Raw genomic sequence first — 16422 nt, forward strand, 5'->3', positions numbered from 1 at the left:
AAAAAAGTCACCGAGCATGACGTCATGCATCACATGGTTTCAGAGTTATGACGTTTTTAAACATGAACCTTTAAAACAGAGCCCCTCCCTCATTTTTGATCCAATCGAGGGGAAACTTCACAGATCTGTTCCACATGTCAGTCTACTAAAATGTCCTTTTGGAATTTGCGATAGCTCACGTGGTTTGGCAGATATCGTTAATTAAACGAACATATTTAAAAAATGGATATCTCTTGAATCGCTTTATTGATCGACGTGAAACTTCATACTATAGTACTTTGGTAGGGGACATGTATTGCAGCGCAATACTCAGAATGCTTGTTTTTCAAGATATTCCGCTCACAAGGTTCAGACATACATGGCGTCAGACATACATGGCGGCGGCCATCTTGGATTTTGACGTGGGTTGCACCCACACACCAAATTTGAATGCGGTCCTTCGCTCATGCATGCACGGACGGATGGACGGACACACGGACGGAGGGGAAAACCATAGTCCCCCTTTCGCTCCGCGGTGCGACGGGGGACAATAATCAGCAGAGGTTGGGACACCTGCAGGAATTGTTTGCATCAACTTTCAAGGCTTAATTTACTTACATTGCTGGAGAACAGCTGTAAGTTGTTAACCCATTACTTGTTCCCTGAAGAAGGCCTTTTGTTACAACATAACTGTGCAATTTACATTATTTTCCCGTTTTTGCTAACCGAAACTTTTTTTTTAACCTCGAGCAGTTTACTGCTTACCTTTGTGCCATTTCAGGTTATTCAATGGACTTGAATTGCTTAAATTTCAATAAAAACTGGAAAAATTGAGGTGTTCTAAAACTTTTGACCGGTAGTGTATACGAGAGAAGGTTAGATTTTGTGCTAACTGTTGCTGTTATCAATGAAAATTGGTTTTGGTATATAAATTCTGCAGGACATGGGGTTATGTTTTTTCATTATTATTATTTTTTCCTCTGCAGTTTCTTAAAATATTCATTAAAGAGCTAAGTACACAGTGCATGCAGAATTACATTGGTGAACATCTCATTAAGAGACATTGGTGAACTTGTACATGGATGTACAAGGACAATCAATAAGAATGATCAAGTCAACACAGTTACCTCTTTGATGTTCCCACCTCCGCAGTTTGGGTGTGGCCTGTTTGGTGTTCTCCCCGGAACACTTAGCTCATTATGTTATGACCCGAGGTTCAAAACCCATAGACTGCTTTTGGTTTGTTTCTGTCTATTTACTCTATTAATGTCCTGATAATTAATGATAAGATTTAAAAAATTCCCTTTTTAAGGCCATTTTCCCTGCTAGAGCGGGGGTTGGCCTTGCGGGCCCCATGACAATCATCATGGTTCCCTTTTTGAGGCAATGTTTTTATGGCCGGATGCCCTTCCTGACGCCAAACTTTTAGTCACCTCTTACGACACACAGGGATACGATGTACATATTCTAAACCGGGCACACACTGGCACATTGATCCCAGCAAGCTGGTACTCAATTTGCCAACCTCGGAAGGATGACAGGCTGCATCAACCCCCTGGCGTTAAATCAGCAATCGACCAGTATTCAAACTTAGGATCCTAGGATCCCAAGCCAGCACCCTAACCGCTAAGCCAACAAAAGGCTCCCTTATAATTAATGTTAAGGTAGCTGGTAAAGTCTCCTGGGGCTCTTTAACTAACTGCATGAGATGTGTCCATGCTCTTCCATGAGACGTGTCCATGCTCTTCCATGAGACGTGTCCATGATCTTCCATGAGACGTGTCCATGCTCTTCCACGAGTCGTGTGCATGCTCTTCCACGAGATGTGTCCATGCCCTTCCACGAGATGTGTCCATGCCCTTCCACGAGATGTGTCCATGCCCTTCCACGAGATGTGTCCATGCCCTTCCACGAGATGATGCGTACATGCTCTTCCACGAGATGATGCGTACATGCTCTTCCACGAGATGATGCGTACATGCTCTTCCACGAGATGATGCGTACATGCTCTTCCACGAGATGATGCGTACATGCTCTTCCACGAGATGATGCGTAACATGCTCTTCCACGAGATGATGCGTACATGCTCTTCCACGAGATGATGCGTACATGCTCTTCCACGAGATGATGCGTACATGCTCTTCCACGAGATGATGCGTACATGCTCTTCCACGAGATGGTGTACATCCTCTTCCTTGAAATGATGTGCACATTCTTTTCCATGAGATGTGTACATCCTCTTCCATGAGATGTGCATTAGCCTTTGATTGCTGTTAAAAAAAAATCTCCAAATCGCTTTGAGACTGGTTTGAGGTTTTGTTTTCACCACTGAACTAGCCATGTGTATGTCTGTCTGTCATACCAGCCTGTCTGTCTGTCTGTTTGTCTGTCTGTGAACAGGATATCTCAATAAGTTGTGGACGGATTCGGAAGAAATTTGGTGGACATGTTGGGTGTGTGGTAAGGTGACAAGGATGAATTGATTCCATTGTAGTGAATATCTGAATCCGCATCCGGATACGAGAACTTTTAAGCGGTGAAGCTGATGGGCTCTATCGGGTAATTCAAAAGATTTCTAAATTGTAATTCTAAAGGGTTAAAAAGGGTAACTCTAAAGGGTTCTAAAGGGTAATTCTGATGGGTGCTAAAGGGTAATTATAGGACAGTTGATCCAATTTTGGTGAAGACCCGGATCTGGATACGAGAATTTTTAAAAATATTGAGTGATTCTTCACCATTGAGAAATAGGGCCAAAAACAATGTCGAGCACAATATTTCAAAAAGTTGTGGACTAGTGACAAAACTAGGTGGATGAGTTTGTTAGGTGACGAGAACAGGCCAATTAGAATTTGGTTCAGGTCCGGATCCAGATCCGGCCTATCAGTGGGATACCAAACGTAAACTGTTCAGCCTGGTGGAGGTATGCGCTCCACCAAGTGCTGTTCTAGGTTTAAAATGGTTTCATCTGAATTTTTATAAATTATATTTCTTGTGTAAAGTTGTGTGCATGGACAGCGTATAGTATTGGGACAGCTTGTTTTCTACATTCCATAGGCTCTGGATGCCTTCTTCTTCGTGGTAGCTCAGGACGGGAAGATTGTGTTTGCATCAGAAAATGTTGGCCGCTTCCTGAATTGTTCTCGAGAAGAACTAATGTATCGCAGCGTGTATAGCATACTGCATCCAAGCGACCATGCTGAGTTCTTGCACAACTTGATGCCTCAGGGTTATGGTGAGTATACAGGATTTGTGATGGTGGATGCTGTGTACATAGATAAGCACAACAATCTTTATTATTCACTTGCCTGGAAACAAACAACTTGTACGCAGTTTCCATGTACATCTCAACCATGGGTGAAACCATGATGCCCTTGATGCTGCATCTCCATGTAATTTAGCCATCCTGGTTTGGACTGTCAAAGCAAGCTCACCCGCATCTTATCCTAACCCTCTCCTAAAGAAAACTTACACAGGATGGGATGAAGGCCGGCCAATCAGGTGATGAGTTGGCCTGTACATTTCGAGTCAGACAAAAAATCCAGACTTTATTTCTGGTCTTCCAGTGATTCTAATGATTATTTGGCGCATTTTGAAGCACTGATTCAGCAGTACGGAAGAAAGGTTGCATTTTCGATAATGATGAAGATTAGATGTGAGCTATCACTTGGAGATGACTAGTCCCTTATCCTGATCCTTTGCAACCTGTCTCTCTCTTTCTGCCACCTTTACTCTTTTGAAAAGTGACAACTAATATTTTGTATTGTCGTAGGCCAAAAAATGGCACCGATCCTGTCGGTTTTCTCAAAAGGCTCATTGACAAAGAAGGGTCCACATCCAACAAGAATGCTCACTGAATGGCAATGCAATTTTTTTTCATTTTTTTAAATTTTTTGCTATGCGAGGCTAGACAATCGTGGGCGGACTATTTGAGAACCCGGGTTGGTACAGCATGCTTTTCATCCCGGATTGAGTGGGTGCATGAAAACTGGTTATTAACCGTGTATTGTATTTGGTCATATAGTTTGAAGTTTAACATTGTTCACTACCTGCAGCAAATGGTGTTCCAAATGGGCGTGGTGGCAGCACGTTTGTGTGCCGGATTCTCACCCAACACTCCTCACTGCCTGATGGAGCTGCCGGTCCCGGCCAGAATTGCTGCACAGTGCAATGTTTTACAGCTTTGCATTCCAGTACAATCCCTGCCGACAGTGGTGGTATGACTTTTGCATAAATTTCTCTTCATCAAAATGGGCTCATTTGTGTTGAGGAATTTCACATTTGTATATTTATAGGACTAGCAAGTTGGCCGTGCCCGTACAGGATTCTAGACGGGGTAGGGATTAAGGCGGCACAAATGCAAATGGTGTCTTCTGTCATCGAGCCAGCAAGCTGGGAGCAACAAATCACATTTATTACCACATCTGATGTAATTTAAATGGTCTAATGGTGGTGAGGTGCTCCATTTGAAACTGATCGATATACAGTCACGTGAAAAAGTAAGTACACCCCATGTAAAGTTTTGACTTTTTCAACATATTTCAACATACAGCTATTTGATCTTAATTTCAACAATATTGATAGATAAAGGTGATATAATATAACAAATATCATGAAACATTTACATTTTGTAGTCCATTGTATGATTTAAATAAACATAAATGCAAATTTTGCATGTGGAAAAAGTAAGTACACCCTTGGCTCCAATAGGTGGTATTGCCCCCTTTGGCAGAAACAAGCTCAAGTAGGCATTTCTTATAACTGTCTACCAGTCTCTCACATCGACTGGGAGAAATTTTTGCCCACTCTTCCATGCAGAATTCTTTTAGCAAACTTACTACAAATACCTAAAATTCGAATCAGATGCACCAGCTCAGGTGCAAATGATTAGAACATCGTTAGAGAGGATCTTGGAGGAACCTGTCTGATTTAAACCTCAGACATTTAGTTTGGTTTGCTCTTTGTTGTTTAAGTGTGCGGCGTCACCATGCCCAGATCAAAAGAGCTCTCTGAGGCCTTCAGAAAGAAGGTTATAGATGCCTACGAGTCTGGGAAGGGATTTAAAAAGATCTCCAAACAATTTGAAATCAATCATTCGACTGTCCGGAAGATCATCTACAAGTGGAGAAGATTCCAAACAACTGCCAACTTGTTCAGGCCAGGCCGCCCCAGCAAGTTCAGCCCAAGAGCAGACCGCAAGATGCTGAAAGAAGTCTCAAAGAACCCCAGAATGTCATCACGGGACCTACAGGTAGCTCTTGCCACTGTTGATGTCAAAGTGCACGAGTCTACCATTAGAAAGAGGCAGAACAAAGTTGATCTGCATGGGAGGAAATATTATAGTTTGGGGCAGCTTTTCTGCATCAGGGCCTGGGCAGCTCACCATCATAGAATCCACTATGAATTCTTCATTGTACCAGAGGGTGCTTGAGGATAATGTGAGGCCATCTGTCGGAAAGTTGAAGCTCAACCGAAGGTGGACCTTGCAACATGACAATGACCCTAAACATACCAGTAACTCCACCAAGGAATGGCTGAAAAGAAAGAAATGGAGGGTTCTGGAATGGCCAGGTCAAAGCCCGGATCAAAATCCCATCGAGATGTTGTGGGGGGATTTTAAACGAGCTGTACATGCAAGAAACCCCTCAAACATCGCACAGCTGAAAGAATTCTGCATGGAGGAGTGGGCAAAAATTTCTCCCAGTCGATGTCAGAGACTGGGAGACAGTTATAAGAAACGCCTACTTGAGGTTGTTTCTAGAGCCAAGGGTGTACTTACTTTTTCCACATGTGAAATTTGCATTTATGTTTTTTTAAATTATACAATGGACTACAAAATGTAAATGTTTCATGATATTTGTTATATTATATCACCTTTATCTATCAGCCTGGTGTTGGCTTCGCGGTTAGGGTGCCGGCTTGGGATCCTAGGATCCTGGGTTCGAATCCCGGTTGATCGCTGAATTAACGCCAGGGGGGTTGACTCAGCCTGTCATCCTTCCGAGGTCGGCAAATTGAGTACCAGCTTGCTGGGATGAATGATCCCGGTGTGTACCCCGGATTAGAATAGGTACACCGTATCCCTGCGCATCGTAAGAGGCGACCAAGGGTTGGTGCCAGGAAGGGCATCCGGCCATAAAAAAAAACATTGCCTCAAACAGGGAACCATGATTGTCATGGGACCCGCAAAGCTAACCCCCGCTCTAGCGGTGAAAAATTGCCTTAAAACGATCATTCATTCATTCATTCATTCATTCATTCATTTATTCTTTATCTATCAATATTGTTGAAATGAAGATCAAATAGCTGTATGTTGAAATATGTTGAAAAAGTCAAAACTTTACATGGGGTGTACTTACTTTTTCACGTGACTGTATGTAGCATTTTAAAGCCAATGGTCCTTGATATAAATATGTATTGGTGTCGAAGCAGTTGACCAATTGAAAATTAATATGATCATTTGTTAGCAAATGATGTACTCTTCTAGTTTGTGCATTGTATTATTTTCGCTTGGATCCTTTACCTTCTCCTTCTTGCCCTTCTTCTTCTTCTTCTTGCTTTTGGACTAGTTGCTCTTCAACTTGTTGCTCTTTGACTTCTTGCTCTTCAAATTCTTGCTCCTCCTTTTTTTATTTTTGCTCTTCGACTTCTTGTTTCTTCTTCTTCTTGCTGCTGCTGCTGCTGCTGCTGCTATTGTCTCACCATCTGTATTATTTGTTCCAGATGTGCAGACGTGCTTGCTCTGCGTCCTGCGTCCAATTCCAGAGCGACCACCTGTGGAGACTCAAAGCTTCTCCACAAGACAGGATATTAATGGTACATGTTGAGATAAACACTACTCCTTGTTTAGTTTTGAGGAGTATAGTATAGTGTGTACCGATGAAGTTTCCATAAGTTGGCCTCCAACATTGTTTAAATTTAATTAGGCCCCCCCAAAGTTTTGTGAATGTGACATTGCTAACTTCCTCCAGGTAAGGTAATTGGCATTGAAGCAATGAAGTTGCGTAGTGTTGTCAAGGTGGGATGGGAGCAGCTGGTGCGGGGATGTTTGCAAGCCTTCTACTACACCAGCTTAGTGCAGCAGCACCACATGCAAGGTAATCTGTACTGGCAGTTTTAAAATAAATATGTTACTCTGAATTTTCATTGCCGTTCCTCACTTTTTGGCGTAACGTTTCTGTCCCATGCTTTTCTCATACATATAATCTTCTTACTGTGGATTTTCTATCATCCTGCATCTTTGTAGCATATTTTATTCAAATGTTCTGTGAAGGATTTTGATGCGTAATGCTACTGCCTTTGTAGCAGTTAAAACACAAGATTGGACATGATCTTGGGTACAGTTCATATTATTTGTGGCTCTTCAGTATGAATACAAATGTGAAACAATCATGAAACTTAAATAAAACACATCAGCCATGTGCTGCATATGAAAGAAGAAGAAGCACCATTTAAAGCCATATTTTTTTTATTGTGGCCTAGGACTCTGCCCGACACACAGTTGTTACTTCTGCCTGTATATGTCGAGAAACATTTTAAAATGCTAATGTGTGCTGCGTCCGCTACATTATGGCATACAGTGGTTCAGAAGCTGAATGAACTTTCTACTCATGTACCATTTAATATGAAGTAACAAAAATAATAAAACAAAAAATGTCATAGTTCCCGCCGTGGTTTTAGTAATTTTGCTGTGGAGTTAAAGGCTGTCAGTCGGCCATCTATGGTCAGATAACAAAACAAAATCTTCTGCATATGTATACTCATGTATTGTCTTTGTGCCAAATATGAAGAAAATCAAATGTCCGAGATGCATGTCCATTCACGATGCACGAGAGACATGCATGTCCGAGAAATGGATGGGGACACATTTAAATAACAAAATGGCCGTCAGTCGGCTATTTTGGATCTGATCTTGAAAAAAAAGACGTGCATATGGAAAGTATCATTCATTATATCTGTGTGCCAAATTTGAACACGATCGGTAAATGTATTGTTGTGGATTTGAGAATTGTTGTAAATATCACCCTCTGTAAGTATAATGAATTCTTGTAAATATCTCCGTTTGGTGTGTAAAGGTCAAAGGTCGTCCTCCTAGTTAATCCATATAAATACACGCAGGCCACCATATACCCTTCTAAATAGTTATTTCTTTATTATGTGTATTAGTTTAAGGCTGTGTTTCCCATTAATTGACTGCATTGCACCGAATTCAAATAAGATAGATCCCCTTTCAATTCCCCATTTGTCCGCAATTGCCAACTGCATTCGCCCTCCATTGAACACGCGGTCGGTACGGAGAAGAAAGGCATGTCTCCGCCCTCGTCATCGGAAGGAGGAGTGAGCCAGCCCTTGCCGACCAATCAAGCACGAGAGGTTTGGCTTGAGAGGGCGGAGGAAGAACGATCGGGGAGGTTCGCGGAGATTCGAGGGTGTGGCCTATATAACCCGTCATGTGACGCCCCCACCAGAGATGATTGAGGGAGAGAGATGCACAAAAAGAGTCCACCAAGAGAAGGGAGAAGTTCATCAAAAGGAGTTTACCGCAGCTTTGAGCAAATAGCAGGTTTGAACAAACCAGAGCTGAACCAACGGCAGTTTTGACCACAGCAGCTTTGAGCGTCGAAAGCGGTTTTCGGCCGTGGCTACAAAGCGACGCCGCCGTGCGAACACGCCTGCGGAGGAGCGGCGGCTGCTCACTCCCGGCCCGACCATTCTCCTGCTCCAACTGAACCTTCCTCTCCTTCCAGCCATTCTTGCCATTCATCCCTGCCTTCATTCCCTGTGTAAGTCTGATTGTCGTCTGTCTTTTATGTTGTCCTGGGGTATAAGTAAGACTGTTTAGGTAAGTTAATATTGCACTTTGTCTTCTGGTCCTTCCATCCTTCTGTCTTTATTTTCTTATCTTTCCTTCTCCTTGGTTACTTTTCATTGTGTACATAATAGTAGTAATAAATCATATTTGTTCTTCCTACTTTTGCCTTCTTCTTCTTCACATCCGTTCGTCTTTGAGGTTTCCACATTGAACACCTGTGGCATGATTTGGCCAACGTTTAAGAATCGGGTCAGTTACTTGCTAATGGTTCGTGCCGCGGCTGCTAATCCGCTCGGCAATTAACATCTGGTCCGCGGTCGCGAACGAGGTTGCTCACCTGCCTTTCCGGAGGGAGGTTGGGCAACTTCAGGACTCACGTCGGTCAGTCATACACAAGGGGATTAATCCCCCCTTTTTAAGGGGAAAAAGGCCGACGGAGTGATCCGTAACTATGTCCGAAAAATGGTCGAGGGCGTGGTCAATATTGGGTTTTTCACAACTAAAATGGCTACCAGTCTACTAGTCGGCCATCTTTGATCAATTGCAAAATAAAGTTAAGTCCACGTATATGCCGTCATGTCCTGGGCTTGTGCCATGCTTGAACAAAATCGGACCATGCATGTTCAAAAAATGGCTAGCGACACATTAAAGTAACAAAATGGCCGACAGCCATCTCGGATCTGTTCTCGAAAAGAAATGACGTACATATGTAAGCCATCATTCATTGTATGTGTGCAAAGTTTGAATAAGATTGGTAAATGCATGTCCGAGAAAAGGTTGAGGACGGTTTTTTTTAACAACTAAAATGGCCGCAAGTCGGCCATATTTGATATCATCGTGAAACAAAATGATATGCATATGTCGTGGGTTTTACTCTTTCCCAGGAATAAGCACCTTGTTAAACTCGGACAGTGTACCAGAGGCTTATTATAGATTAGAATACATGCATGGGAGACGTTTGGTGTGGCGTGTAGGCCAGTAACACCACATCACAGTGACATCATGTTCCCCACACAACCGGCCCCAACATCTCAGCGAGCCACAACCCATAGTCGGCTTAATATACTTTCCTCTAGGACAAAGATCAAAGAACTCAAACAACGTCCCAAGTTGACAAGGCAGAATAAGTCTCATTCGGCACGAATGTCTTCGCCAAGGTCAATCATGGGGACATTTGTGTCAACAGTTTTTCAAAGTCCGACAACCAGACGCCAGGGAATTGGGTCACAAGGTTTTTTCAACCTGGAACACTGCTGCCCCCCTCAGTATAGGGGTTTAATGAAATCCCCTTCACATATGCATACCATCATGTATTGCCTTTGTGCCAAGTATAAACAAAATTGGTGCACACATCTCCGAGATATGGTTGCGGGTGCATGGAGGACGAATGGATGAAACCAAATCCATAACTTGGATTTGTATAACGGACTAAGTCTAATGGGGGATAATAATGACTTCTTCTTGTCACGTTTGATATACACTACTCACAATAAGTTAGGGATAATGGCAGGTTCTTCGGTGTGGTTGATTTTGTGTATTAATTATGTTGAAAAAAGTTGTTGGTCCTAATTCTATGGTTATTAATGAGTGTGAAAAAACACAGCATTCTTGATTTCAATACCATAACCCTAACCCCTATAAAAAAGTTAACTTACTCCCACAATGTCCCTAACTTATTGTGAGTAGTGTATCTCAAAAATCTTTGCAGGCAATTCTACAGTCTGTTGTTGAAACATTATGAGCCTGTTGGAGCAGGTATTTCCTCCATTTTGAGTTTGAAATTTTGTAGATTACCTTTGTTTTATACATGCAGCACAAATCCTAGTACAGGAGTTTCTCATTACAACAAGCATACATTAAATGGAGTTGTCACTTTATAAAATAAAAACGTATTGTAGTGGGACAGTTATCTGTGTTTTGCCAAGTTACAGCAAGTGAGAAAGGTACACCTTAGTGTGTCATGCACCATTGAACATAGTGTAAATACATCAACACAGATCCTTGCTATGCAGGTTGCAGCATAAAAACCACAAAAGTGCACCACTTGTGGCACCCCAATGCACGGTGCAAAACAGTATACAACCATATCAGCTATTGCAACCTTAGATAAGCACAGCCCCAGATAAAACCATGGCATTTATTAAGTTTGCGGCACCAGATAAAAACCACGCTATGTTAAAGCTCCAGCAATGCATGGAAGATAGGACTATAATAGAGCCTTGGCCTGTTTTTGGCCACCCCATGCTGCTAACTCTATAACTATTGCAGAAATCTTTTGCCTTGATGTTTGATATAAATCGACCAAGAATCTCATGAGACAGCTTTGCAAGGGGAAGTTGCGGCAACAATTTGAACTGGATAGTGATAGCATTTCACAGAATAAATCTAGAACGACACTCGGGAGAGTGCAAACCTCCACCAGGCTCAACAGTTTGTTTTGTATCCCACTCATAAGCCGAATCTGGATTCGCACCTGAACCAAAATCTAATCTGCTTGTTCTTGTCTCCCACCCAACTCATTTATCAAGTTTCATTCAAATCCGTCCACAACTTTTTGAGATATCGTGCTGTATATAGGCTTTAGCCCTATCTCTTAATGAGGAAGAATCATTTAAAAATGCTCGTATCCGGATCCGGATTTGGATCTTCACCAAGATCTAATCATTTCGACCTTGTCACATATCTATCATCTCTACCAAATTTTGTCCAAATCCATCCACAACTTTTTGAGATATCCTGATCACAAACAGACAGGGGTGAAAACACAACCTCCGTCCACCTTCTGTGACTGAGATAATAAAAGCCCGCCCATTGCTTATCACTGTAATGGTGTATACGCCATGGCATGAAGATCCTTCGGAGAAGTGGAAATTCTCATCGCTATCCCTATATTGGCATATAATTATTTCACAATACTGGTTTGACAGATTGTTTATTACCTGCGCCACCGAAGGTGGATGGAGGTCATGTTTTCACACCTGTCTGTCTGTTTGTCTGTGAGCAGGATATCTCGAGAAGTTATGAATGGATTCAGACTAAATTTGGTGAACACAATTTGGTTATTTGGCGATAAGGACGAATTGAATCGAACTTGGTGAAGATCCAGATACGGATCCGATAATTATTTTAGTGATTCTTCACCATTGAGTGATAGGACCAAAAACGATATGTAAAACAATATCTTAAAACGTTATGGATGGATTCGGATGAAACTTGGTGGACAGGTTGGTGTGTGACAAAGACAGTTAATTCAATTGGTGAAGATCCGGATCTGGATATGAGGATTAAAAATATATATTTTGAGTGATTCTTCACCATTGAGAGATGGGGCCAAAAACAATGTATATTATAGCATGATATTTCAAAACGTTGTGGACGAGTTATGACAAAACTAGGTGGATGAGTTGGTTAGGTGACAAGAACAAGCCGATTCGATTTTTGTTCAGGTCTGGATCCAGATCCGGCCTATTGGTGGGATTCAAAATGTAAACGATTCAGCCTGTCGGAGGTATGCGCTCTACTGAGTGACGTTTTAGTTTTAGCTGTTTTGCTTAAGCTTAGTTTGAGTACAGAAACTATGTGGATGGGCTCTGCATTTTGAGATGCTTTCTACGTATTTTGTTTGCTGGCCGTTATACTGAGATAAATGTAATTTATATGGCTTTGTGCCTTGCTGGAATTATGAGACTATTGTCTTTTGATATTCCATTAACACCTTTTGTCCTTTGATGTTGTTTCATCTCCTTGCTATTTGGAGACTGTTTCTATGACAGTTTTAATCTTAGTCATGAACATCTGCCTTTCCCCCACATTTCACTCACCCTAACCTCCAAGACATTGTGACGCTGACTTCGAGGATACTCTTTGAGTACCCTGAGTATGCCTACTAACCTTTGTCGAGATACTAAAGTAGGAGTTTGTAAGCAACTAAGAACTGACAGTTTTTGCTTTCTAGACACACTACATTATATCAGAAAGTTCCTGTATTTTGTTGCTTATTGGTATTCTTGATGCTGAGCTCTCCTGTTTTCTTTCATTTGCAATTTGATGTATGTATGTATGTATGTATGTATGTGTGTGTGTGTGTGTGTATATATATATATATATATATTGTTGTGGATATGAGAATGTTTTTTTATTTTGTTGTTGTGGTAAAATGTTGTTGTAAAAGGTTGTTGTAAAATATCACCCCTCCTCCCTCCGTTTGTGGTTGTATAAAGGTCAAAGGGCGTTTCCGTAGTTAGTCCATAAAACATACATGCAGGACACGATATATCCTTTCTTTTGACAGTTATATCTTATTCTGTGTATTAGTGTAAGGCTGTGTCTTCCATTAATTGAAATACTCCATTGCACCAGTGAAAGAGATAGATTCCCTTCATTCCCATTCCCAAAACCTCCATTCCCCCTCTCGTCACTGCTGAGCCCTCGATTACCAATTACCTCCGATCCAATTGCCGCCATTAACCACGAGGCATTGAGTCGGAGAAGAAAGGCGTGTCGCACCTCGTCAGAGGGGAGGAGGGGCGCGCCCGCCCGTCGTCATCCAGGGCGGAGCCCGAGGGTCGCGCGACCAACCAGGGCCGAGGTGAGCACCCCCGATGGGCGTGTCCAAAGCGCCGGGGGCGTGATCGCTGGGGGCGCTATAAAAAGCGCAACCGGAAGTGAGTAGAGAGAGATGCACTCTGGGTTGGACTGAGTCGGTCGCAAAAGAGAGAGAAGGGTTGTTGAGGGAGAAGAGTTGGTTGAGGAGTTGGTTGCAAGGTTGTTGGTTGCGGTGAGGAGTCGGTGGTGAGGAGTGAAAGAAGCAAGGAAGAGTTGAGGGTTTGGACCAGACAAGTCCTGAGAACGTAGCGGACAGAGGCCGCAGCCGCAAGACCACCCAACCGCCAAAGGGGGCCTGAACGGCGGTTTGGAGCAGGGCCAAAGAGGAACGGCGGCTGCTGAACGCGCCGGTTGTGCTGCGGGACCCCCCCTTGGACCTCTCCCTCTCCCTCCAGCCATCCACCTTCTGCCATTCCTGGCATCCCCCGCGTGAGTCAGCGTTCTGTTTGTTCTGTCCTGGGATAAGTTAAGCCTGTAGGTAAGCTAAATTTGCACTGTGTCACCTGCGTCTTATGACTATGTGTTGTAAATAAAACTTGATTGCTCCTTTTTGCTTGTGTGTGTAAATAATAAAACCCATTACTCGTCTGTACGTCTTCTCGTTTTATTCCTTTTCCTCTTTGCATTCGTCGTTTTTGTCTTTTCCCCTCATTGAGCAGCTGCGGTGCGATCCGGCCAAAGTCTGGGTGAATCGGGTGAGTTTTTGTTAGGTCGCGGTTTTAAACCACCGCTCGGTCTATAACATCATAACCGCGATCTGTAACAATTGGTTGTCAGGAGTTGGATTCGAACCTGGGACTAAATTTATTTAGCCCAAATTTTGGAACACCAATTGTACTATTAGTGTAACAATTGGTGTCTGGGAGTGGAATTCGGGTCCCGAACCAAATTTTTAAAACATCTAAAAAAAAATTTTGGTCAAAATTACGAGCTGCCGAAATTTGGTTTTTTTTTAAGCAAAACCCGAATTTTGAAATCGCGCCATGGCTGTTCAAGGCGACGGGATGCCGGTGGGAGAGATAGACGGGGTAGAATCGACCCAGGACTTAGGAAAAAAAATGGTGGAGGAGAGTAAAGAAGGTGTGGTTGCGGGAATATCAGGTGCACAAAATGGCAGCCTCCCGTACGTGACGGCGATAGCCGGACCCGCAGTGCCAATGGACTGGGGTGTTTGCATGATGCATTTCAGTGCCGCTCTGAGGGGTGACAGTAAGGGATTTGATGCAATGATGGCTACCCAGGGGCTAGACGCGGAAAAAGCGAGGCACGAAGCAAGGTACAACCCGATTGGATTTGAGGAGCAAATAAACGCCACGGTAAAAAGAATACAGGAAGACATTGACCGCAGGTTGGGCGAGCAGGTCCCACGGGTGCACGGGGAGGTAACGCGTGTCGAAAAGCGCTGGTTGAGCGAAGCGGAGGAAAGCACGGGTACAATGACGGGGGTAGAAATCGCGACACGGGGTTTGGAAAAGCCGGCGACCGATGAAGTAGAGGGAATTTTATTAAAGCCAACAGTCGCCGAGGTTAATAAAGAAAAAGCAGTAGCGGGAATTAAAATTGAAGAGATGACGGAGGTAACCCGGGAATTGCAGGGAGAAATGGATTATGTACAAAGTCCCTGCTCAAATCATGATGCTGTACTCGCTAACCCGAAGGGAAGTTTGCAGGTTCGCGTGGAGAAAAGGATCCCCCAGGTGAGTCGTGCTGTATATTGTGCGGGTAGATTTTGCAGGAGGATGTTTAGCGACAAAAGAATTTTCGCGCGCTTGGGATCGAGGAAGCATCCGGGCGTTGGTGAAGGGTCCCGTGTGAGTGGAAATGGCACGCGTGGGAGGAAAAAGGTGTGCGTCGGCGAGTGGGTGTGTTATAAAGTGTGGGAGTGAAACCGAGTGCGAGCGAGAATGCACGTCGGGGTGTACGGCGAGTGACACGAATAGTGAGTTGGTGGTGGCGCAGGTGCGAGAGGGCACATCGGAGCGCGAGTGTGAAACCGAGTGCGAGCGAGAATGCACGTCGGGGTGTACGGAGTGTGACACGGAGAGTAAGGTGGTGGTGGAACGTGTGCGAGAAAGCACACCTGAATTGGTCATGGCGCGGGTGTGGGAGAGCCCATGTGAGCGCGTTAGTGGGTGGATGCAAGAGTGCACGCCCATGGTGAGTGTTACGGAGGACGTAACGGAGGAGAGGTGTGGACCGAAGTGTGCGCAAGAGGTGTGGTGTGTAACAGAGAGAGCGTTGGTGGAATGTACGGACGGCGTTGGAACGCCAGGTTTTGTGAGGGTGAAAGGGGTAGCGTATGCTTGTAAGCATGCAAGTGAAGCATCGATGGTAACCGGTTTAGTGGTTAGAGCGACGGATAGCCGATGCGAGCACTCGGTGCGAGGGGTGCTTGGTTGGGTGCGAGGCCCGGCGTCGATCGAAGCTGCGTCGTTTCTCTTCGAAGCGTCGTTGCCGATTCGGGCTTGGCCCCGCCCCACACGGTCGAGTCCGGGCTTTGTCGGGCGAGGCGACCGGTCCGGTTCGAGGGCGAGTGGGAGGAAGCGGAACGGTGCCCCCTCGTGGGGACGGGGTTCCGACCGGGGGAGATGGAGCCATCGGGCCCGGGACCGCAAGGTGCCGCGCCGAGATGGTGCGTGGAATCTCGGTCCAACCAAACCACCTCCCTTGAACCGAAAGCCGGACGGATTCAACCTGCAGGCAACCAAACCACCCGAATTCATTGCTCGGCTTTACGAAGCCGAGTTTAATGATGTCATGACGCACCGAGGCTAGGATATAGCGGACTGTGATGATGGTGATCGTGATAGTAATAGTGTTTTGGGCCCAAAATTAGAGAAAAACAAAATTTGATGATTGGCAAAGGATTGGCAGTAATGATTGGCAGATGATGAGTAGTGATTGGCAAATTTTTGATTGGTTGGAATTTAGGTGTACAAAATTGATAGTGAGAGACCCCCGATGTGGTGGGATGGCAAATCCACCATCCCTCACAGACGTGGGGCAAAGGAGCTATAGTTTATGGGGTG

At 44.1% G+C, this 16422-nt stretch overlaps 1 protein-coding gene across 1 annotated transcript in view; it reads left to right on the plus strand.

The window, feature by feature from the left end:
- Window positions 1-16422, plus strand: part of LOC137414288 (nuclear receptor coactivator 2) — a 167984-nt gene that overhangs the window by 66062 nt on the left and 85500 nt on the right. Inside the window, exons 6-9 of the mRNA XM_078773596.1 lie at window positions 3034-3211; window positions 4032-4193; window positions 6700-6792; window positions 6948-7073. Coding sequence (XP_078629722.1) covers window positions 3034-3211; window positions 4032-4193; window positions 6700-6792; window positions 6948-7073 — 559 coding nt within the window. The remainder of the gene's footprint in view (window positions 1-3033; window positions 3212-4031; window positions 4194-6699; window positions 6793-6947; window positions 7074-16422) is intronic.

This window comes from Myxine glutinosa, chromosome 3 (genome assembly GCF_964187855.1).
Source record: "Myxine glutinosa chromosome 3, kmMyxGlut1.1, whole genome shotgun sequence".
NCBI lineage: Eukaryota > Metazoa > Chordata > Myxini > Myxiniformes > Myxinidae > Myxine > Myxine glutinosa.